At 48.9% G+C, this 23,442-nt stretch overlaps 6 protein-coding genes across 6 annotated transcripts; 3 read left to right on the top strand and 3 right to left on the bottom strand.

The window, feature by feature from the left end:
* Nucleotides 1-760: 760 nt before the first annotated feature.
* Nucleotides 761-2,705, bottom strand: FSST1_003546 (uncharacterized protein; the record flags this gene model as incomplete). The annotated part of the gene is made up of 3 exons (XM_083229635.1): nucleotides 761-1,399; nucleotides 1,533-1,796; nucleotides 1,845-2,705. The coding sequence occupies 3 exons, from the start codon at nucleotides 2,703-2,705 to the stop codon at nucleotides 761-763; spliced, it is 1,764 nt and encodes a 587-aa protein (XP_083086976.1).
* A 2,077-nt stretch (nucleotides 2,706-4,782) lies between these two features.
* On the top strand, nucleotides 4,783-6,102 carry FSST1_003545 (Pex12 amino terminal region-domain-containing protein; the record flags this gene model as incomplete). Its single annotated transcript, XM_083229634.1, has 1 exon — nucleotides 4,783-6,102. One exon carries the CDS (start codon nucleotides 4,783-4,785, stop codon nucleotides 6,100-6,102), a length of 1,320 nt encoding a protein of 439 aa, XP_083086975.1.
* Nucleotides 6,103-7,024: 922 nt separating this feature from the next.
* FSST1_003544 (uncharacterized protein) lies at nucleotides 7,025-8,948 on the top strand (the record flags this gene model as incomplete). Its single annotated transcript, XM_083229633.1, has 3 exons — nucleotides 7,025-7,408; nucleotides 7,459-8,324; nucleotides 8,381-8,948. 3 exons carry the CDS (start codon nucleotides 7,025-7,027, stop codon nucleotides 8,946-8,948), a joined length of 1,818 nt encoding a protein of 605 aa, XP_083086974.1.
* A 4,867-nt stretch (nucleotides 8,949-13,815) lies between these two features.
* On the top strand, nucleotides 13,816-14,520 carry FSST1_003543 (adenine phosphoribosyltransferase APT1; the record flags this gene model as incomplete). Its single annotated transcript, XM_083229632.1, has 2 exons — nucleotides 13,816-14,317; nucleotides 14,375-14,520. The coding sequence occupies 2 exons, from the start codon at nucleotides 13,816-13,818 to the stop codon at nucleotides 14,518-14,520; spliced, it is 648 nt and encodes a 215-aa protein (XP_083086973.1).
* A 629-nt stretch (nucleotides 14,521-15,149) lies between these two features.
* FSST1_003542 (alpha-1,2-mannosidase MNL1 domain-containing protein) lies at nucleotides 15,150-18,308 on the bottom strand (the record flags this gene model as incomplete). The annotated part of the gene is made up of 2 exons (XM_083229631.1): nucleotides 15,150-18,110; nucleotides 18,165-18,308. 2 exons carry the CDS (start codon nucleotides 18,306-18,308, stop codon nucleotides 15,150-15,152), a joined length of 3,105 nt encoding a protein of 1,034 aa, XP_083086972.1.
* Nucleotides 18,309-21,538: 3,230 nt separating this feature from the next.
* On the bottom strand, nucleotides 21,539-23,230 carry FSST1_003541 (uncharacterized protein; the record flags this gene model as incomplete). Its single annotated transcript, XM_083229630.1, has 3 exons — nucleotides 21,539-22,051; nucleotides 22,103-22,996; nucleotides 23,096-23,230. The coding sequence occupies 3 exons, from the start codon at nucleotides 23,228-23,230 to the stop codon at nucleotides 21,539-21,541; spliced, it is 1,542 nt and encodes a 513-aa protein (XP_083086971.1).
* Nucleotides 23,231-23,442: the final 212 nt, after the last annotated feature.

The following is a 23,442-nucleotide window of genomic DNA, read 5'->3' as shown; positions in this document are numbered from 1 at the left end:
CTACCTACCTAATCTACCAACCTACCTACTACCTAGGTAGGTAGGTATAGACTGCAATTACGCAATAATATGATGAACGAGTGATCTTACGTCTTCTAGTCTGTCATTCTCATTGAGATTGAATGTACTGTTTTTTTACTTTTCTCTCACATAATGAGTACTAAGATCTTTCTCGACTCGACATAAGCACGGGCCACAGCATAGTTCGAATGTGCTTGTTAGTCTGACCAAGACCTCGTGATCTGTCTCTCTTGGTCTAGGGTATCAACTAACGGTCACGATCTTAAACAAACGTCACTTAAGTCGATGCCCAAAAGTTAGTCCCCGATTGGATTAAGATAGATAGGCTATAAATTGAGTTATTAAAGTTGGACTTCCCCCAGGGTATTAAAAAAAAGTTGACCGCGGGAAGCATAAGAGACGAAATTAGTAGGTTACTTTGTACTCCTTATACTATAGTTCCTAGACTACTTAGTTTTATACCCTAAGACTTAGGAGGCTAACTTTTCTGCTACCCACTAGACTTCTTTAAATCAGACAAGGAGATCTCCTTAGCCGTATCGAATAACATATATTTTAGATAGTAGATCACGCTTTATGTGCAAAAGACTTAACAAATACTTATAATAGCATAAAAAATAGCTCGGGAAATTATTAGAGCACCGTCCTGATAGACGTTTATACTTGCAACGCACACTGAAGCACCAAATAACAAATTCCAAGCACATCCCAATCTCCCCCTCCATTCTTACTCCGTCATTCATTGGGTCTCGGCCTTCACACGCGGAGACTGTTCCCCTGAGCTGCTTGCTTCGGCAGTGTGACTTTGAAAAGACTCTGCTGTAGTAGCGGGCATAACATACGACATTGGACTGCCACTGATGCTCTGCTCTGGCCAATGCATGGCCGACTGTGGAGTCAGTTCTGGATAGTATCCAAATACGGATGGCATAATCCAATAGGGATTGTCTGCCAGCGGTACAATGTTTGTGACTACACCGACGTTAGCTGTCATAGTTCGTGACTGAGCTGCATGCAAAGTACCATTCTCAGCACCCACTGGTGCATGTTCTAGGTAGTTCAAGGTCATCTTCGACCTGGACCAATACTCGCTAGATTTCCTAAGGACACTTGAGAAGAAGTCAACCTTGGATTTGTGACAAGACTTTGCTTTAAGAAGAATGGCAGCCTGATCCAGTTCTGGTACACATGACGGAGATAGTTTCTCTGCCATGAAGTGATTCAAGACTGATACTAGGCGCAGCGGTGCATGAAGAATAGGTGGTAGCGAGGGATCAAATTTCTCAGCAACACTGTCCTGCAGGTGAGGTATATGGGGATTCGAATGCTCGGTGTTGGTGGCCCGTCGGACGTTTTCAAAGTGAAGATGCATTCGAATCTGGAGACTATGCAGAAGAGTTAGTTGAGACTGAGTGTTAGGAGTCCCTAAGTTGACCTACCCATAAGAGATTACCAGCTGCAAGGAAGATTGTAAGTAGCCGAATCAATCTTCAAATGGATCAAGAGCTTACAGCAGAATAGAGTATCATATCCACCGTCCCGTCCTCATCCACGTACTCCATTTTTGAAGCCTTGAGCTTGTTCCGCCACGAAACGATACTTTGGTTTGCATCTTCTAATGCATCGGAGCTTGTTTCCCATCTGCATCCGCCGAGAAATTGAGCCACACGGCGGTCGTGTATGCGTACTAGATCAACAAGACAAGCCCAGGAAGAGGGGTCATATGGCGCGCCTAAGTGATCGTGCTCTGCAAGAGTCACTGGAGTAGGGATAGCCTGTTTGTAAGTTAGCATTGGGTTGTCGCTAGTAGCAGCTATACCTACGCCAGTCTTGTAGTTCCATTCCTCGCAGGGAAGTTCTGTGTCCTCGTTCAACTTTGCTGAGTAGAGAGATGGTTGTACCGAGGGATCCCTCATGTCCAGCAACATCTCGTGGACATATAGTCCCCAATATGTACGACGGCATGACTCAGCCAGGACATGTCCCTCTTGCTGATCGGCATATGCCTTGGGTTGAAGACCTCCAAGTTGTGCAAGTTCACGGGCCTGTATGAACAGACAGCGATAGAAGTTGTCCTGCTCGCCAAATGAAGCAATGGACAGGGACAGAAGTGCTTGAACATTCCAGAGCGTTGGAGGAAGTTGTTCATGCGACATCTCGAAAGCTCGCTCCCGGAGCGAACTGGTGTCTGCCATGGAATACCGAGATGCGATATACATAATGGTAGCCTCGAGAAAGCGCACGTCGTTTGGCTTTTCTTTAAGAAATAGTTCCAAGATAGGTTTCGGTGGGGCCCAGGAGTGAGCGACGTGAAAGTTGGCATAATACAAATCGAGTGATCGACTTTGATTATGAAGGGGGTTGTGGAAGCCTGAAAGATTGGGCGAAGGTGTGCTTTCTGCTGTGTCGTCTTGATCGATCATCGGGACCTCATCTCTCATCATGTTGCGTTTCTTTGCATCGCGAATCCCTCGCCGTGAACTGACGTAGTAGCACTTTTCCCCTTCCTCTTGGCAGCGTGTACAATGGGGTAGCAACCCATCGCACTTAGTATGCCTACTGCGGCAAGGGACGCAAGCAATAGAAGCCCGAACCGTCGCGTTTGAACGCTCTGGTCGGTTTCGCTTCTGGCCTGAGTCGAGCTCAGGCCGGACTGGAATGCCGGCTTGTGGTGAATCTGCCATTGTCTGACAGATAGACAGATTGATTCTCATGAGTGAATGATGAGGAAGGACTTTTGGGTGTTGAAGTGTATCGATCTGTTGGCAAGTGCCTACAGAAGGATCCAATCTGCTGGTTGGATTTGATGGAGGGTGCCCCTTGGTAATGAATCGGGGTTGTTTGCTTGGAACCAACAATGAGCAGAGGTCTGTGTCAAGTACCAGTGATATAGAAGCTATGTAGACATGAGATTTGTATGGAAGGGGAAGCCCTAAATATATGAAAATGGGAGCACGGCTAGTTCCAAAGGGAGTCCAATACGAACAAACGGTACTGGTCAACAATATGAGTGGCACACGAGAGCTGATCGCCAGGATCAACAAAAGCAAATTCCTCGTCACATTGTGATTGGAAGAACGAAGCCTGAGTTGGATACAATCTAAAGCAATGCTGCAATGTCAACTTGTCGCCCAGTGGTGTTGGCTGGCCGGTATGTGGCGCATGGATCTGGCTCCCCCAGCAAGGAATAGGCAGCACAAGATCTAACAGAAACGTCCGGCTACATCTCCCTGTTGGCTTGTCAATATGACTAGACACGGCTCCTGTACAAGTGCAGATGGCTCTTGGAGAGTGGCATTAAGTTGTTGGTCTGTCTTACACCTTCTTAGCCAAGAAAGCTCACGAGCATGAATTATCCACCCCTGGTTCATTCAAACACTATTACTACTGGATCAAGAACTGGGCAGGTGGTGCTGTTCAGCACCGGGGCATCCTTTCCGAGACAAATCGTTGATCCTGTCTATCCTGTTTGATGCCACTATCAGAGGTAGTCGCAACAGCCCTGTGATAACAACCACTCGGGGCGGGCCTTGCAAAAGCTCCCGTCAACTTAAACAGAAGACAGGGCTGGGCAGCTGACGAGAGTTACTAAAAACAGCCATTTGGTCTCAACAGGCAACATCTCGAGCTGTGATTGCTTGCAACTGTCTCCACTGAGAAGAACATGCTCGCTTGCCGGTCGTGTAGTATGTGTGTACCTATACAGAAACAAACGACTCTGACGTGGAGAGGCGTTGTAAAGAGACAGGAGGAAACAAACGTAAGACATTTCAACTATTCATTGCTTTTTTCTTGAGTGAACGAGAACGAAAGAACCCTAAATGTAACACAGTATCCCGGCGGTTGGTCGTCATCCCTCCGGTTCCCAGGGTTTTGGATTTCGGGACATATAGGTTGTATGCAAGCCATCGGAGATGGCTGAGGTCCCTGCTCGTAGTTTGAATACGCACTGGCCGTACTGTATACTATGGCTCGATCTTGCCGTCAAGGGATAATATGCGCTGTGTCCTAAAGAGTCGCTTACCCAGAGCCTGGTTGTTGGTTCGTTGACGATTCGCGACGCTTTCAGAACGAGTTCTGGTTAGTTTATCGCTAGCCTGGGAGATAGTCCCAGAAACAATAGAAAGCGTTGTTGAATAGCGGTTGAGCCGCACTTGCCGCCTTTGGACTTTTCTGTGTGACTGATAAAGGTAGGAAGGTACTGCAGGTAGGATGTACCTCCTGCCCAGCAGCTCCTGCCACTATCCAGTCTCAAGTACAGACACTCAAACGCTGATTCGCAAACGCCAAAGCGGGTCCGGGAGAGTCCTCTGAGACAGGCGTGAGGGAGAAAACGGGAACTGGCTGCAGACGGCAGGAAATTTGGGGGCAGGAGATTAATCCAAGCACAAGCTAAGACTGATGAGGGTCAACTCACATGAAGCTGAGCAAGCCAAGTAAGACAAGTCAAGTTTAAAAAACCAGTCCATCCATGGATTATGTAGACTATTGTGCTGTACCTAGGCAAAAGAGGACATGGCACGGTAAATTTGCCGATCAGGCACTGTGAAACCTCGGCTTCTGTTAAACGACCCCCGGATGAGACCCCGACCTTGTCGTCATGGGTCCGCCCAACCCCAGATGCGATACGATGCGCCGAGGTGCGGCGCGCTTCCTTTTTGCTTCAACATACAACGACAACTGTCCAACTGCCAGCCGATCGTTAAATCCAGTAACAAATTAACTCATCCCCCAACCCGCTCTTCTTATGCATAAAGTCAAATGACCGACACGAGCTTCGCACAAGCACAGCGCCGCGTCGCCGCGCGTCGCCAAACCCGCGAGGCCGAAGCCGCTGCTCGCATCGCTGCACAGCGGCAAGCGTCTCGACCCAGAGCCAACCTCGAGCGCTTACCATACCCCTTAAATCGCATCGGATCTGCTTGGGATACCGTGTCTACCAGGGAGGGCACACGCCCCGCATTTCGAGTAGGACAAGTCGACGCCGAATTGCTCGATGTAGAGCTGTTGGACATCCTCAAAGATCAGGTTTCTGAGGGCCTAAAGCATTTTGGTGGAGGACACCTGCATGATGACTGGTCGGCTGAAATTATGTTGGCACTAAGAGCTGTCCTCTTCAAGCTTACTGTCTGGGATCACGATGCGACATACGGTGCGGCTCTTCAAAACCTCAAATACACCGACGCCAGGAACGACGGCCTTATTCTGAAAGCACCTTCAAAGGTGCAAAAATCACTTTATGGCCTGGTGACAGTGTTTGGTAACTATGCTTGGACGAGGTGGGAGGATTGGCTCCTGGAGCATGATGATGGCTACGATGAGCCAAGCCCCCGACTGAAGCGACTCTCAAAATTGACTTCAGCTATGTCAACTGTCCACTCAGCTGCTGCTTGTGTCTCATTTCTCGTTTTTCTACTGCACGGACGATATCGAACGCTTCTCGACAGAATCCTGAGAATGAGACTTGCGCCACCCACAAGCCAAGTAAGCCGAGAGGTTTCATTCGAGTATCTCAACCGTCAGCTTGTTTGGCATGCCTTCACCGAGTTTTTGCTTTTTGTGCTGCCCCTGATAGGCATTCAGCGATGGCGACGGTGGCTCACCAGGACCTGGCGAAAAACAAAAGACATTATTAGGACTGGACCACATGAAGAAGGCAAGGCGAATGGCGAGTACGCATTCCTTCCAGAGAGGACGTGCGCGATTTGCTACCAGGACCAAAACAATGCGACTTCGGAGAACGAGGTCATGGCAGCAGCAGCGTCCAGCGGTGTTGTTGGCTCGGCACAGACAGACATAACCAATCCATATGAGACAATTCCTTGTGGGTGCGTCTACTGTTTTGTGTGCCTAGCCACTCGCTTGGAGAGGGAAGAAGGCGAGGGCTGGACCTGTCTGCGATGTGGTGAGCATGTCAAAGAATGCAAGCCCTGGAGTGGGGATTTGATAGAACCTTCTGCGAAGCATGCCTCAGCCAAGACGGTGGCCTTTTCTGACGATATTACTGGGGGTGTGCTTGTGGATGAGCATGACGAGGATTCATTAGTAGAGAGCTTGAGCACAACCTCGGAGCAAGGTTAGGATAACAGTCAACTTGTGCGTCGCTGAGATTTTAAGACGTTTACGTATTTATATTTTGTAATAATACCCGAGAATGTATGCGCACCATTCTTTTTATATACTGCGGAGCTAGACCACTTGTTCTAAGAATACGGTAATAATTTAATCGCTTTTTGTTTAGCACTAATGTTGAGCCTGTAACTTTGCCAAACTTGACTACTGTTCTTTCTACTGCTGTCTGTGTTAAAAGCAAGAAGGATTAAGATCCTAGTGGCAATTGAGACCTATATCTCAACAGTCTGGGGTACTGACATGGGTTACTATTCTTTTTTGTAAAGATAATAGTGCTTGTCTGGCAGCTACCTATATGTATACACTTTTTATACTCGCTCTTCAGCAATATTGCTTCAGATGGTGTATATACCGAGGTTCTGTTTCTGGACAGCTCAGTTCCTGTGATGTTGTATCACAATGGCACATGGCAGAACCAATGGCACCATAGAGAGGGGCCAGATCCTCTTCTGCATGAACATTGATCTGATAAGATCGAAGTTCTCCTCAATATGGTGCAGTTAGTGGACACGGAGCTGCATACTATGTAGAAGGACCCTGCACTGGAGTCCACTCAACGTGGGTAGCTCGCGTCATGCCAGGAATTGGACCCCTGCTCCATTTATCAGGCGAGACTGTTACGGAGTAGTTAGCACCTACCCAGCCTGACACTTAGACAAAACATCGGCTTTCCTACTAACGAGACCGACATTTCCACTCAGTCGTTTTCTTTTTCTTCGTCTTCTAAATCTTGAAGTATCAGAATCACCAACGATCAGTGCTTGGTACATGAGCACCAGGCTTTGTACAAGAACGCGACAATACATAACCTCTCAACCTTTCAATGTAGCCCGACATCACGACCATTACACCGACTCCCTTCCTCCATCCCATGCCCAGCTTCTTTCAGTTCACGCAGGGCACCGAGTCGCATGTCCGTCCAAACGACTCGACCCCTCTTCTAGGTCGTTTTCGCGCTGTTCCTCCTCGCCCAGGTGCCGTCGCTCGTCGGCGCAGTCAGCTTGGTCTCTTATCGACTGCCTCTGATAATCGAGGCAGCGTGCATATTTCTGGATACGGTGCCTTTGATGCACATGCCGACGGGGACACAGACGATGGCGAATATGACTTCGAGGACGATCGCAATATTTGGCAACGAGCATGGCAACGGTGGGTGTTGGATATTTGGGTTCATCCGAGGCAGTCAGCGGTGAAGAGGGTTGTTGATAAGTGGTGGAGTCGGTATGCATTTCTGGTGTTGATGCCGGCTTTGTTGGTACGTTTTTTGCGCTACAATGAGGGGAAGTCTGGACTAATGCGATTTAGGCTGTTGCATGGTGCGCTATTCCATTCCCTCAGTACAAAATTCCTGATGAGGACTTTGTCGATGGAGACGAGGATAGTCTCCCCGATGGACGTAAGGTGCCCGGTCATGGAGCTGCCCGAGTCCAAGTCAACTTTTGGTTCTTTCTCTTCGTCTACTACAGCTTTTACAACATGACAGCTCTTATATGGATCACAAAAGTGTTCAACCTCTACAGCCTCAACTGGTGGCCGCAATCCCTCGGCTTCCCAGTTACAGTTTCACTAATCGCCATCTTATCCATCGCTTTACCCATTCCGATTTATTACAACGAGGACCTGCGCGATATCCTTCTTCACAACACAGCTTGGATCTCTTGGACATTTATTATCATGGCGTTGCCCGTCACGATCGCTTTCGTTATTCTTACCACCAATGAACGACACATCGGTCTTCGGCATTCCCTGTCAGAAACTCAACGAATCTTCACCACGTCATGGTGGACCGGAGAACCGGACACGTTCAACGGGGGTAGGGACCGTCGACGTCGAAACGTTACTGCGGAGTTCTTTGAAGCAGATGTAACTCAAGTTGAGCCCGAGTTGCGACCCCAAGGCGTTAGGATGCGTAGACGGTGGCTGCCAGCTAGCTTTGTTCGCTTCCTGTGGTTCTGCGTCGCTCTCTTCATTGGTCTCATGGCTTATGTGATCGGAGAGGCTTATGCTGAGATTTATCTCCGGACTTTGCCGCACAACAACTTGGAAACAGTAGTGTACGTTTACGGCTGGGTTGCTACGGTGCATCTTTTAGACGCCTTGAGTGGCTGGGTTCTTGGAATCCGAGAAGGCGAGCGCGTCGGAAGCTATCCTTTGAGTTGGATCTTCAAACTGTAAGCTCTATTTCTCACATCTATCTACGTTTGCAACTGCTAATATGCCCCTGAAGATATTTTATGTTGACTTACCAGATGTACGTCCGCGCACTATACGCCCGACTGCGTTCACCAAAACAGTTCATCACCCTTCAGATCATGTCGTCAACTGGCCTTGTCGTCATCACGCCTATAATGATGACCTCTTTCATGCACAAGACTCTGACACTGCTGGGACTCAACGCACAGAGTTTCGGATCATATCAGAAGCTTCAGACTCGCAACATCTTCATCCGCTTCCTTGCCGAGAACGTTTCCATGGTTGCATTCCTTGGGAGTATTCTGGTATTGCATTTTGGCGCTAACAAAGATGTATACCCGTATTTCGCTTTTGACACTGACGGTGACGAAGAGTACAATTTCGGCCTCACATTCTACGCCTCGTCCGTAACGTGGGCGTGCGAGTTGGTGGCCAGTGTTGCTGTGCGGGTCCTTATCCGAATCTGCTTCCAAATTGATGTTGGCCTTGAAGGGAAACTCGACTTGGCTGTCTGGCCGGAACTGATGCCAACGTGCGTGGCAGTCATGCTGCATGTATTGCAAAACATGTTGTTTTCCATCATTCGGCTACAATTCCATTGAGTGACAAAGGGTGAACGTTGATTCCTGGTCCCATGGGGATCAATCAGGGGTATTCGTTCACGTTCCACTAACAAAGTGAGGGTCGGAACGGCCCGAGCAACGTTGCCGAGCGGTGCAACTGTCGGCTAATGTATATTGAACTGTAGTCGCAAATCCTAAAAGGTTTAGACAGAGAAACTGTGCTTTTCCCGAATTATTTCTGTTACTCTTGTTTCATCAGTTGTCATTTTTATTTGTCTTTGGAGAGGATATGCGGGCATGGTTTGTCTAAGGCCGCAGAGAAGTGTTTGTGATGCAGGCATATACCCGTTAGACCGTTTTTTAAAGAGTTGCTGTTTTATTTTCGACTTAGCATTAGATACCACATAACTGTTTAATGACATCATGATCGTTTCTGAGCCATAACAATTCCGATTTAAACCAGAAAGTATGTTAAAACTGCTGTTATGCTGTGCTTGGAGTTAGGTCTGATGTTCCAAAAACGGTTTTTAGACAGCCCTCTGATTGTTAGTACTCGAACTATATTGACTTTGTCACATCTCAAACTGATAGAACTCCCATTAACTTACGATGGCATGAGGCTGGACAGACAGTAACAAGCAGACAGCAACATGTTGAATCAACAGCCAGCTCTCCAACGGATTTGACCCACAATGAAGGCAGCTACATATTCAAATCGCCCAGCCATATCAGTCGATTCTCAGGTAATAGTCTGCTGCATGTGGCCCATCAGTCTAGTGCCTGCACGAAAGTCATACCGGTACGACTGGACCCATATATCAATGCAAATGGCGACATGCCTCTGGAGAAAGATGGAGACCCCTATATCGAAGACTCGCGTCGAGCGGCTCCCCGCAAAGGTGCCAAAAAGATGAACACGCAGCTGCGACTAATGCAAGACTGAGCCAGTCTCCTTTGGTGGAATGAGTACAGCAAACGGCGGTGAAGATTGGGAGCTTATCAACAGCCGGTCAATCGATACAAGAAGAACTGGATGACGCGGCAGTGAATGAGCAGCCGGTCAAGAGTTTCTGGAGGGGAAAATATGCAAGACATTGGATCAAGAGCTGGGGAAACATGGGGCACAGCATATATAAGGTACCCATAGTTGCAGAGCGGGCTGGCGGGATGTCCGCCACCGATAAGACAACCATGCCAAAATAGTTAGGAGACAGGATACAGAAGCGGCACGATTGCGGACGCACGACTAAACCACAGCAAAGTCCTGCACAGCATTCAATAAAGCAACCTGGTGGCTGGGATCAGGGCTGAAGAGAGAGATCGCAGCAGCAGATGTGCTGGCTCACTAGTGAGACCTGCGCAGGTCTGACACTTGTGAAAGAGCCTTACCTCTAGTTGTGGCAGTGGCTTGCAGCGAGCTGAAGCGGTCGTCTAAGGTGGTCCGCCTGTATGGGTGGGCTGGCTGGAAACAAGGGCCTAACTAGTCGAGTTACGTGTTATCATGCGGGTGCAGCATTGTATGCTTGAACCCAAAAGTACCTGAGCCGTATAAGACATACATTATGTGCCTCATCCTCATCAGTAAAGATGCATTTCGAATACAGACGAGAGCTAACAAAGCCTTGTTGGGTTGCATCATTGTCAGGATTTGAGATACTCGATAAGTGATAGTGACAACTGGCCAACGCAACCGCAAGTTGAACAAAAGACGATATCGGCATACTGTAAGCCATGATAAAAACCACGGCGGTGTTACCCTGACAGTATGACTATAACATGCGGCCTTGGTATACGGTCAGACGAGTCAAGCCAAACCAGCAGGCTGAGGCTGGGCTGGCTTCGCTGGCTGTTCGGGTTGTATTGTGGAGGACTCATCGAGATGCAAGGCGTCCGATGTTGATGAGCCGAGCGTTTTGCATGCCTTACTGTAAAAATGTGGCCACTTGCTGGGCTGCGTGTGTGTGTAATATCAACGATTGCGCGTAGAAAACCCATCGAGTACAGGAACGCTGACAGAGATTACAGAGCATTTTACGACAAGCAACAAACGAGCCACAAGCCTTGACTTGACTTGAAGACGAATACTAGACTCGGCTGTCAGCCGCGATGGCGACGAAGTAAGAGAAATCGCTGGATATATGTAGCTTTGCCGAATCACAAGAGGGTTGAATGCACCGGATGATACCTACCCTAGGTGCTTTGTTTAGAGCCGATGGATGCCCTCTTCCTAGGGACATGTGCTGAAACGGAAATAAAAGTTTCGTTTTGGGAAGTGAAGAGTAGGGAAAGAACAAAGTGACTGGGGAAAGAGCAAAGGAACCTAGCAAGGGCAAACTACCTAACCGCTTCGTTCCTTCTTCTTGGGAGTTGCCTAAAATGGTAACGTTAGGTTAACTGAACCACTTTCTCCTGAACAAAGATTCTCTAATCGATTCTTTTTGAATTGATTTTCACCGTTCAATAAACTATCGCTGACCAACCATGGATAATACTGTTATCTGAGTAAAGAGTTGTGACGAGTGATATCTAATAATAGTAGATTTGTCACTTATCAACGTCAGCTGTGAAGTGGAGAGGGTTGCCGACATTGAATCGGATAAAGAAGTTCACTATTGGGCGCGAAAAGCACCACCGGGAACACAGATGGAGAAGTGCGATTAATCTAGTAAGAGTTCTACTGAGAGCTTTCTAAGTACCTGCCTATTTCTTCGCTTTTGCAAGTACTGCTGGCTTCCCGAGGTTTATCTAGCTTCTGCCCGTGCATTATCCGATCCCGACCTAAAGTCTTGTCTATCTACTATGTACTCCGTAGGTAAGAAGGAAAAACTTCTAGCGCCATGCTAAGGATACCTTGAGTGGCAGCAGGCCCGATACTGGGGTAAAGCAATTAATTGGATATTAATGCTTGGGTTGCTCAGGGTTTAAGGATCGATAAAAGCTCACGGATCGACACAACCGGGTGAGTTCGGATAAAGCATAGGACTCTATGGAATGTTGAATGGAGTCTTTGGTAATTGTAACTACCGATTGTTGTTTATGATGATTTCTTAAAATAGGAAACGGAGCGCGCTGGATTGCGCAGTGTCGTGTTGCCTTTACAAGGACCAATACGGGCCAACCGTCATTCAACGGGGTCCATTGTGTGGCGGTTAAGTATGTTTGGGCTGGCTGGAGCTAGTCCCGCGATCTCGAAATATCAATGTACCTGAATGGTACGAGCGGGCATCCTGGACGTGTGCAGAGTAGCACCGGGCGACTGGCCGTATTCCTCGACCTGTTACGGCTTATGTTTTCCCGACACTTTTATAGAAAGAGGACGCGCGGTAAAGAGACTGTGGCTCCCAGTTGATTATCACGTATGGAGAACACAGTCGTGAGTTGTATCCTGGCGTGTTTCGTTTTCTAGCCTGTATACTACGTACTAGGTAGAGTCCGATTCGTAATAGGTACAGCAGAGCACAATCTACTTATCCAATGAGAGAATTCACCAAGGGGGCAGAGTTAACGATTAGCATCTGATATTGCATTGATACTACTCCGATACAACAACCATGCATGCAACCCGAGGAGCATGCATTGACTGTTGTGGAAAGATGGCGTTTGACATATCGGAATTATCACGCAACTGGCTGCGTCAACATACAAAGTGTTTCACGATGGTACAGCTGGCTGTAAGATTGACTAACCAATTGCTAGTATCGCAGGTTGCAACGCAAAACGTGTTGCCTGCCGATACAAGGTTTCCAGTTAGAGATATGCCTGTTAGTAGTTATGAAATGCATTCTCTATTTGGTGATGCCTGTCCTTTACACATGAGTTGGGTGGTTGGTCTTGGTCGAGTCATGCAAAGACTAACACAATGAATCGTTGATATCACCTCACCGGGCCCGCTGACCGCCTGCTTTCTTGTGTTTTTCTTGACGAAACTTGTGTTAACGTCTCTATCAAACCGGCAATGCTTTGTCTTTTGTTTCTCTTCTGGTAATATATTTGCTCACAAATAGTTGCAATCAAACACAAGACGGGAGGGAGGTAGCAGTGTGTGGATGTTAGTTTGTGGATATCCATTCGTGAATCATGATACCTCCGCAGTACCTCGATGTTACTTTAGGCACTGCTGGGGCTAGTGGTGCGTGCTGGGCATTGATCACCAGCGGGCCTAACGGGCCTTTGTTCCCCGACTCAGTGGCCAAGATTGATGGATGAATCCATGGCTGTTGTCAGTGATGAGAGGGTTTTGTAAGTCAAGTAAGGAAAAAAAAAAGTTGACAAAAATTTTCCCCTCCCCTCCCCCACCTTGCAGCTTGCACCCCTACAATCGAAGCCCTGTCGGTTTCCCCTCCATTAATCGTACTTGCCCTGCCGTGCCATGCCATTCCCCCACCATGCCCTGAGTGCCTGCCTCTTCCCGGACGCCCAAATAAGCAGTGGGCATTATCGCTCGACCTAGGTTGCACCCCTCCTGCCTCATCATCCGTCTTTCGGCTGCTCCCTCGTACGAATAGAATAGGTAACTTCCTTGCCCACTTAGCCAAACCAAACCTAAGCTGGACTGTCTGATTGTACCTGCCCATCATTCTCTGCCATCAGGTACCAAACTAACAAGGTATCTCAGTAGACGGAGCACGTACCTTCCTTGTACTCTCTTCCCGCCTGCCATTTCCATTCACTAAAACTATTGTGACCTTCTTCCGACACGGCTTGACCACCGACCACCGACTACCTACCAAAAAAAATTCACTCCTTGAGCCTGGTAACCCTCCGCTCACCCTTCCTTCCCCGACATTGTACCTTATCCCTCGTCTCTTTTCTCCTTCCTTCCCTTACTTACTTCTTTTTTGCCGACCCTCCCACCCTTCTTCTACCCTGCCTTCCCTCTCTTCCTTCTTCTCTTCTTCCCTCCACAATGAGTGCCCAAGATCCCCTCTCCTCTACCAACTCATCGTCAGTGACAAACAACACTCAAGATGCCTCGGGACGACAGCCCTCCTCCTCCGCCGCCGGTTCCTCCGAACTCTCCGGTGCAAAGATAAGCCTGCGCAAGTCGCTGCGCAGCTTCCCCGACTTCCCTATCCCGGGAATTAACTTTGTCGATATTATGCCTCTTTTCGCCGACCCAGCCGCTCATGCCACCCTTGTCGAAGCTCTCGAACTCCAGATCGCCGAGGCTTTCCCTACCAAGCCTGATGTTATCGTTGGCCTCGACGCCCGTGGCTTCCTCTTCGGTCCTGGACTTGCGCTCCGTCTCGGCGTCCCTTTCGCCGCTGTTCGCAAGCAGGGCAAGCTTCCCGGACCCTGCGTTACTGCTGAGTACATCAAGGAGTACGGCAAGGACCTTTTCCAAATGCAGGAAGATGCTGTCCGCGAGGGCCAGAAGGTCCTGATCGTGGACGACATCATTGCCACCGGTAAGTAGCTTTGCTTGCTTGGAACGTATACTCGACAAAAACTAACGTGTTTGAAAGGTGGTTCTGCAAAGGCTGCAGCTGAACTTGTCCAGCAGCTTAAGGGCGAGGTCATGGGATACTTGTTTATCCTTGAAATTCCTGGACTCAACGGCCGTGATAAGCTTGGCGCTCCTCCTACCAAGATTCTCCTTGAAGACGCTTAGTCGGTTGATGCCGAGCTCCTCTTTTCCCGCTTTCAACAATTAAACGACATTGGGCGATGGATCAACCTCAGCCAACTCTCTGTAAGTCACGCGACGAAGCATGTGGGGGAATCCTGTTAAACCTGCAAAGTCATATTCCGCCCTATTTGTTTTTGAACTTGATGGGCGGTGGTTGTGGACGAGTTTTTACAACATTTCACTTATTTGTCGAGTGAGATTTATACTGGTTGGCGTTTTGTGGATGTCTTTTTCACGATTCAACAACAGCAAAAGTCATTTCGGGTTCACGCATATAGAATGGGTTTAGGAGAACACTTTGGTATATCCATATAAAGAAGGATCTCTACTAATTATGACACGATGACGGTCTTCCCTGTGTTTATTGATGGCCTCGTTGTTATGTTCATAATAAAGAACTAGAAATCAACTTGCTCCACTGGTGGTTTCATATTCAATATAGATTCTGAGTATATACAAAAGAACCCTCCTTAATGCCGATATGAGTGGACTCTTTCTAATATATCTTTCTGCCATATCCAAAACATATCTACACTGCTTATGCAAAATGGGTACTGAGACGCCACTAGTAAAACTCCGAGACATGCATCATGTAGGTACTCCACGTTGTGTTATAAGACAATGGCGTTCTCTATGAGCATCCCCTGACTCTCTGCCAGGTACTTGCGCCGCATTCCCACACCCTTAGCCTCGCCGAAACGCGCATAATCGCCTTTAGCACCACGCATAAGGACAAGTGGCACGCCGTTGAGCCGCTCCATGCCTCTGGGCGTCAACTGTGCTACTGTCAAAAGAGGACGTACAATCTCGTCGGCACCTTCTTCTGAATCATCTTCCTCGTCAATGACAATGACAAGTTGCAACGAATGAGGCGATGACGAGAAATTAGGAATACGCTCTAACTTTTCGCTGAATGAACAGCCACCGCGATGGAGAACTATAATTTGATGTTGTCGAGATGACGATTCGGGCAGCGGAGCATCACAGGCATGGCCACCAAGGAAGACAGTCCGCCAAGGAAAGTTAGTGGCAGGTTTGCGGGAGTTGTAGCTTGGCGAACCGGCCATCGGCGTGTCAACGATTGGCGGCATCGGGAAGGCGCCCGGTCCGGTCGCCGTGTATGCTGACCAACGAAGAGTAGTGGGGCCGGGACCGCCCCCTTCGGACTCAGGAAGATCGGTGTAGGCCGGTTCAAAGACGGAGCTCACGGCACGGAGTAGTGATTTGAAAAGAGATTCTGACGGGAGAGCCGCGTGACTCGCAAGAATTTCACCTGATGCATTTACACTCTGAGCAGGGGCTGGTGCACTGGTATTCAGTTTCTCGGGAGCGTCAAGAAGAAGGTCGATCTCAACTATATCTTTTCGTCGAATGCAAGTAAAAGCTTCGTCCTTGTAATTTCTCACATGCTCTGCATGGAAGAAGACATTTTCATGTTTGCCAAGCTCTCTGCCTGCTGCATGCGTGATTCTCCAGAGACGACCTGTTGACCCGCTGCTTTGTTGTCGCTCTAATTGGAGTCGCATGCCGTCAAGGTTGCGGACGGTTGGCCCGTTGTAACTGTACCACACGAGAGAAGTCCCGAAGCGAGAAACGAGTGAGCTGGCTGTGTCGCCGGGTGGGAACTCTATCCATGCCACGACTCGCTCAGCGGGCGCGGTGCATATACCATCTTGCGGCAACATTGTTGGAGGTAATGTCCAGGGAAACATCGTGTGATTTGTTGTTGCTTTGTATTTTGTTACCAGACCCCTCTTCTTGTCAATAACCTCGACAGCCTTGAGAGGGCCGTGAACGTTGGGGGTGTTATGCAGATCGACAAACAATGCGACGCTGAAAAGATCAGGGCGGGCAGCTGTGGCCGAGCCAGTAAGTCCTGCTACCGTGGGGACCGGACATGAGCGGGTGAAACTGTCATCGTCCGCATTGTTCCTGGAGGCCTGACGCTTTGCCACAGAACGCCGCAATATAGGCTTGGGTTGATTCCGCTTAGGAATGATAAGTGGATGGCCCTCTGTTGAAAACACGTATGCAGCATCGACCCTGTTGAGAGGGTGGTCGGGGTCAAATAGCAGATACATATACTTTGTGGTTTCGCCGAGAAAGAAGCTCTCCATTCGATCAGACAGTTCTCCTGTTCTGACATCTTGAATACCAGCCCAACCACAGTGTGTACGGCATCGTCGTTCAATGTCTCTCAAAACCATCTCGCCAACATGCAAGTACCATGGGTCCTGTGTGGCACGGTATATATAGTATGTTGACTCTATAAACTCAGGGCGACCTGGCCACCAGCCAAGCCCCTGGTCAACAGTGTTCTCACGAACAGACCATCGCTCAGGCAATGCAGAGTATCGTGTCCAGAGAGCAGTATAAACAAGATTGGCTTCTATAGCTTCCTCGACCTCGCCCGCCATGGCCAGAAGGCCAGGGTAAAAAGCCCCTAGACTGTCAATCCACATGGTGTAGGGTTGGCCGGTTGTCCGATGAATATTGGAATAGTAAGGGTAATGACTTCTGTCGGTATACAGATATCGTTTCACCGAGGCATGGGCTTGATGCCACGCATCCAGGAATGCCTCAGAGCTTTGTAATTCGGCGGGAAGAGGAGGATGCATGGTATTGGGGTCATGCCATCCGGTACTACCCCGTCGGTTGGATGATGTTTTGTTTGGCATGTCGTGTCCTGACAGCAGGATATGGCTCTTCAAAGCATATTCGAAGAAGCTATCCATACCGGCGCCGATTCCGGCATGTGGGCCAATCCATTGCCCGCCTTCTGCATCCAAACCGTTGCCAACAAGTCCAATCTCACTCCTTCTGCCCCAAACCGCCCAAAAGGCCCGCTTAGCTGCTTGCTCGAACCGATCATCCCCTGAAAGTCGACTCAAGACAGTAAATTCAAGAGTGAGACTTCCAGCTCCGGCACTGCATGTCTCCGTGATTTCTACCGAGGAAGTTTCTGGTTTGTTTTCGCCCATTTGGCGAAACAGAGGAGAATTGGTGTAGAAGGGAATACCATGCCGGAGGTTCACTCGTGGATACGGTATTCCTGTATCCGTATAGAAAGCAGGGAGAAGCCTCTGCCCAAGATCGAGGGCAAGTCTCAAAAGCTGACCATCGTAGTTGAAACCATTCGGCCATGCGATGGGTGCCAGTTCAAGAGGATCGTCGGCTTTGGTTGTCCAAGCAGGCTGCACGACATATCCCGCGATAGGCAGCTCTCCTATAGCAAATAGATGTGAACTGAGAAGGCCCCCTAAGCCACGAATGACGGTTTCGAAGACCTGAACCTTGCTATCGAGGTCAAACCCAATCGCCCGTATGCCTTGGCCCGAAACGCCTGGGCGCCCATCACCGTAGTATCGTACAAAGTCCGCTACGCCGTCCTGGAAGTCGCTCAGCGCTTTCGAGCCTGTTCCTGAATCATCTTCGGGTCCGCTAGCGAGGATTGCGAGTGTCGATAAGCTATCGATGAGCGTAAGGGAGTAGTTTCCCAAGGCGTCGTTCAACCCGATATGGGCGGGATTTTCTTGATCTCGTGTTAGGGGTTGGCATGTTAGAGGTCGGAGCTGTTGAGAAGATAGTCAATATTATGCGACCATCAACGAAGGTGCCTGCCATACCTCATCTTCGGGGAACGCATGCTTCATGTAATTGTTGAAGCCATGATAGAACATGTCGACAGTTTCTTGACGCAACCGCCCAAGGTGGTCTTGCCGCATTGCTTGCGCTGTCCATGATAGCACAGCCCATGTCAGCAATTGCATTATAATGAAGAACATTCTGCCTCTTCGCTCATGCAAGACAGGACTCATAAGTGCTGGCCAAGGGGAAATGGCGCTCGATGGCTGCTAGGCTCATCGGGGAGCGTAAAGACAGTCAAACTGACTTTACAGCCAAGAACAGGTGTATAAAACGCCTCAAGTATGGCGCGCGACGGGCGCTCAGCGTCGCGGTTTGGAGATTGAAATGGCAAAGCCGTTGCGAAGTCTTAGTGATAGTTGTGTCTTGTCATCATACCGCCACGTGTGGCTGACACGTGTGGCCCCTGACCTTAGTAAAGTCTGGAGTATGAACATGCCAGAATAGGAATATTTTACCGAACTGTAAATCAACGTTAGGAGCCACTTTCGAAAACCAAATCGATTATTATGACCTGTTGGAAATTCTATTTGCGCTGCAACAGTGAGTTCAGTATGTGCACCTCGAGTACTAGGTACTTAGTAACTTGGTGGTGAAGCTGCCGCCCACTCAGTTTTGGTTCCACCGAATGATCTGAATAATCATGGCCATCATTGGTCGATTCCCAAACTGAGCACAAACAAAAGTAGGTATCCATATAATGCTCCATCGGACTCTCGTACACCTACATAGTAACAGTGCCACAGCTAATTCCGACTCATCGCGCGTATGTTCCTCCAATACCTTTTCTTCTCCCAAGACCACGCTAGATGACATTCATGAGGCGCGAACCTCAAAGAAGAAGTTCCAAGATCCGAGGTCACGATGAGAAAGCTATATGCACCAGTGCGTCACAACCCTGGCGCTAGGTAAGGCGGAAGCGGGCCCTGAATAAAACGTCACTTTTAATAATCTCGAGCTAACCATATTGCAGTATGGTCCGGCCCAATCCAATAGGCGGGAAGCCTGTTGAATTGTTGTACATTGTACGTCCTCGGCTCGGCAACGACGACGCTTCTGTCTGTGCCGTGTCCTTGAGATTGAAATAATCAGATCAGTCCCCACTCGGGAACCGTTGATGATCTTCCGCTCAAATGAATTCATTACTGTAACGACGCCAACCAGACGGATCCTGGCGTACCATCTAGATTTTTATTCTCTCCCACTCGGCCTATACTATCCGTAAGCCGGATTTAGCAACCAGACGCCGATATTGCTTTGGCGAATTGCATAGGAGAGCAAACGACCTGGCTTTACAGAGTACACAGCGGGATACGACATCAACTTGTGAACGTAGTGTTCCTCGCACGATACCCGCCTGCGTTCACCTGACAGCCTTACTCCTCGTCCTATCTCAATCTCAGAAAGAAAACCGGCTACGACGGCCGACCGCCGTTTGATAGGTTCTTTGAGGGATGAAGTTGATTCTCCTAGAAGCAGCCGCTCAAGTCACGACATGTAATCCTTGTGTCATGGGCGCATCGATCGATGCTTGTCCTGGTCCAACAACGCTCTCCGTGTCTGCTTCCCATTGATATCATCGATTTACAGATACCATGAAGACGGCTCCAAGGAACTTTCGACTCGAAATGCCAGGATACCGACTTCTGGTACTTTGTCGCTGATTGTTGCAGGGCAAATCTCCGAGTAAGGTACTTCACTCAATGCCCCCGACAACATTATATTTGGGTCCCAGAACAACAATGGTTGCATTCGGGTTTGCAAAAAGATTGATACTACTTGCCTACAGCATAGTTTAGCCACTTAAAACCCTTTCAGGCCCTCTCTTAGGCTAGTTGTTATCTGTATCTTAAGCCCAGGTTGAGTTTTCTGCCATCCCCTAGGCTGCTTTGCTGTCACTCTCTTTTGCCCAGTTCTTCAAACAGTCTCCTCTTCAGGCGGCTTGTGGGTCGTCAATATTGTCTTCAGAAATCGCTTTGCAAGCATCGGTACGCACTAGTTTCAACTCAGTCTTGTGGTCTTGATTCTCACTTGCAGGTGCATGCTCCTTGTTCTGTATCGATTCCGAGAGAAATTTTTTTCAACAATCGACTGCACACGTACCTAACCGCCCACCAAATAGCTAATGTCGTTGCTAGCGATGCGTTCTTTGTGCCATCAATGATGTGCAGTGGTACATTTCATTAGCAGGTATTGTGTGCTGTTTTAGTTCAGGCGTGGTTCTTCTCCACAGAAAGGACAAGGGTTGCGCGCACTGTCTTATGAGCGTTTCCAGGAACTATCGCTGATCTTATAAACGGCTTCTCAGCCCTCAACTATCATTCAAAAGATGACGGAGTCGATATTTATGTGCATACCTGCAGACTATGATACCTCTGATACGACCTGGCTGAGTGTAGTCAGCAGCGCTAAGCTCGCGGAAATTCCTAGCCTGTAACTGGGCAGAAAAGGCCTCACATCTCTCACAAGCCTCGCATTGCCGAACTGTCAAACGGCGTGATCTGCATCGGGGGCTAGAAGCCTGAATCCCTGACGGCTAGGGCGTCCACGACTCCATGGACGGGCCATTGTACTCCACTAGTTTAGGCTCAAGGCAACCCCGTCAAGCTTGTCTCGACACCCTCCTGGTCTCTGCTGGTGACTTGAGTCCTCATCCTTGTCGACCTGACCCAGCTGCATGCAAGTTGCAGCGAAAATCAAATTTACTTGAAGCGCAATTTTCCAAACTGTCGGGACCGCAAACAAGGACAAGTTTGTCAATACGAGCTGTGTGTTGTCCGCCCCCTTTCTAAATCTTTCCAGGTCTTTCGTGCCCCCCCCTCTCCTCGTTCTTATTGACAATTGCACGAAAGATAGGGTATCTAGTCATTGCCATCAGGCCTAGACTGTGTATGAAGTCATTTGTTGGTCATTCGATTTTGTTCATGGAGGATACTGCTGCTGTCTCGCAGCAATGAAGTCGGAATTCCAAAACGAACAGAGGAACATTTAATTGATATGATGATCTCATTGTCGAGCTGTGCAAGTCGGTCAAGGAAAAGTCTCGATTTGGCAAAACCTTTCTCAGGAACCTTCAAAGGAACATTGCGAAGCACCACATCCTTCATAGTCGGGAGCGGAAAAAAAATTCAGCATTCCTCTGAGCTCTATCTAAAAACTGTTCCTTGGGGGGGTATATGAAAGGACTCTTATATGATATGTGACGTCCATAATGACGAGGAGAAGGGCCAGATATAAAGAATTGTGAGAAAGATACAAAGAAAGTGAGTGGGCTCTTCGTTGGGAAGATGAAGTAGTCTATGATGTTGCCTACCCAGAGGGCATGAAATGACCGAAGTGTCAGAAGCTTTCTGCCTTATGCTTCTCTGCGGCCCTCATACATGGGCTGTGATATTGGACTCAACCTCATCATGTGTTGCATACGGTCGTTTCTTTGCGGCATTGTTCCAGGGTCCATCTTCATCTGTTGATCCCACATTTGTGTCTCCATCATGTTGGGATGGTCTCTGGGGCCTTGCTCCTCCATCTTCATATTCGGAATGCCATGGACCTGGTTGATGACGTCGTCTTCATGTGTTGTATGCGAGCCAATGCTCATCATCTCGTCGTTTACCGACATATCGTTGTCAACCCCATGGCTACCACGCTTTCTTACCGATTCCGGCTTGCGTCGCCGGCGAATGTTGGCGCTGCCATAAGACTCCATATAGAGACCTTCTTCGAGCTTCAGATCATTGACGACTTTAATCTCAATGTCGCTGGCATTTAAACGCATATTCCGAGAACCACCTAATTCGTGGAATACCTCAAGAGTCTGCTGATAACGATTCTTCTCGACACGCAACCAAGCTTCTCGAAGTAAATCCTCCTATGAATAGTCAGTCTAGAGCTTGACATATTTTGAGCTAGGGTGGCTTACATCTTTTGGTATCCAATCAAAGTACTTAGCCCGACCTCGTTTGAACTTCATCTGCAGCATCTCCTTGCCAGGACGCTTCTGGAAGCGATCATGAAAGTCACCCTGAATACTTTCCCACATGTCCTGGCCCTTCTGGTTGCGGTGTTTCCAGCGAGATTCGAAGATGCAACGCTCCTCATCGGGGCATGTGCTTTTAAGTGTTGGCGGAACCTCTTGGCCGAAGCAATTTTTATGCTCACTCACAGGGTCTTCCTGAGCAGCACTTCGAGATGTACCTGGCCGCTTCGAATGTCGCTTTTTAACCCGGCCACTGGTTTGGAAAGCAGGTTTTCGACGCGGGGATGCTGTTAGAGAGCGCGGGACGCCTGCAGACTGAGTGTGCAGAGTAGAATCTTCAGGGCTCTGCCGACGGCGATACTGGATTGGGTGTGACTCGCTCAGGAGAGGCGTGGCAGGCATTTCGCGATGGTGGATACCCATCTGAACTTGGTGGTCGACTGGAGGGCCCATATTGACATAGTATGGATGATCCATTGTCTGTGGCTCTGGTCCGTTCGACACGCCAAAAGCTCCCATGTAGGGCTCAGGTGGTCCTGGTGTTCGACGTCCATCATGGACATAGCTGGCATGGAGAAACTCTCCTCCGCCTGGCGCCTGTGAAGTCATTGGCGAACTCGCTGCTGGAGACTGGCCGTTTACGTCGAAGTGTCCTGCCCACTGCTGGTGGTACATTTCTGAACTCCCTGGGGGGGATGGTTGCTGGTTGGGTGTGCTTGGGGGAGGAGGATAGTGAGGCCCAATCTTGGACAATCCGTGCAAAGGAGGAGAATCCACGACCGAGACGGGAGTTAAGAGGTTTGGGTCACAAGGGATGCCGTTGAAAGGCGACGAAATCTGCAAAAGTGTGAGTTTTGCCGTTGTTGTTGGGGAACGGCAATGGCAGAGCGCAACGAGAACTATGTTTCGCTGGGTTCAGAGGAAACAGTAACTTACAGTTGTGTAGGATGTCAGTTCGTGGTAAACAGAAGCTGTAGTTGTAGGAATTGGGTCGTGCAAGATGGGAGCTCCCGAAAGACCAGCCGACTGGGGTAGACCTGGGGCAATATACTGCTGCTCAACCATGATCATGTGGGTATGAGTTTGAGGGATCGGACAATTCAGTCCAAGTTTGTTGGTTTATGGGCGGGGCTGTATGATCGGAAGTGTTTGCAGGCTAGAGATGGATGATGATGTTGTGGCTCCAAGTTCAAGATTCAGTCCGAGACTGTTGCATTTATGACTGGCAGCCAAGATACTCTGAGACGGCATCAAGACCTGGCGAGGCAGATAGGAATGATGGA

The sequence above is a fragment of the Fusarium sambucinum genome, chromosome I (assembly GCF_050947815.1).
Source record: "Fusarium sambucinum isolate potato_lamoka chromosome I, whole genome shotgun sequence".
NCBI lineage: Eukaryota > Fungi > Ascomycota > Sordariomycetes > Hypocreales > Nectriaceae > Fusarium > Fusarium sambucinum.
Note: the sequence above shows the minus strand (reverse complement) of the source record. Positions and strands in the feature narration are given on the sequence as shown.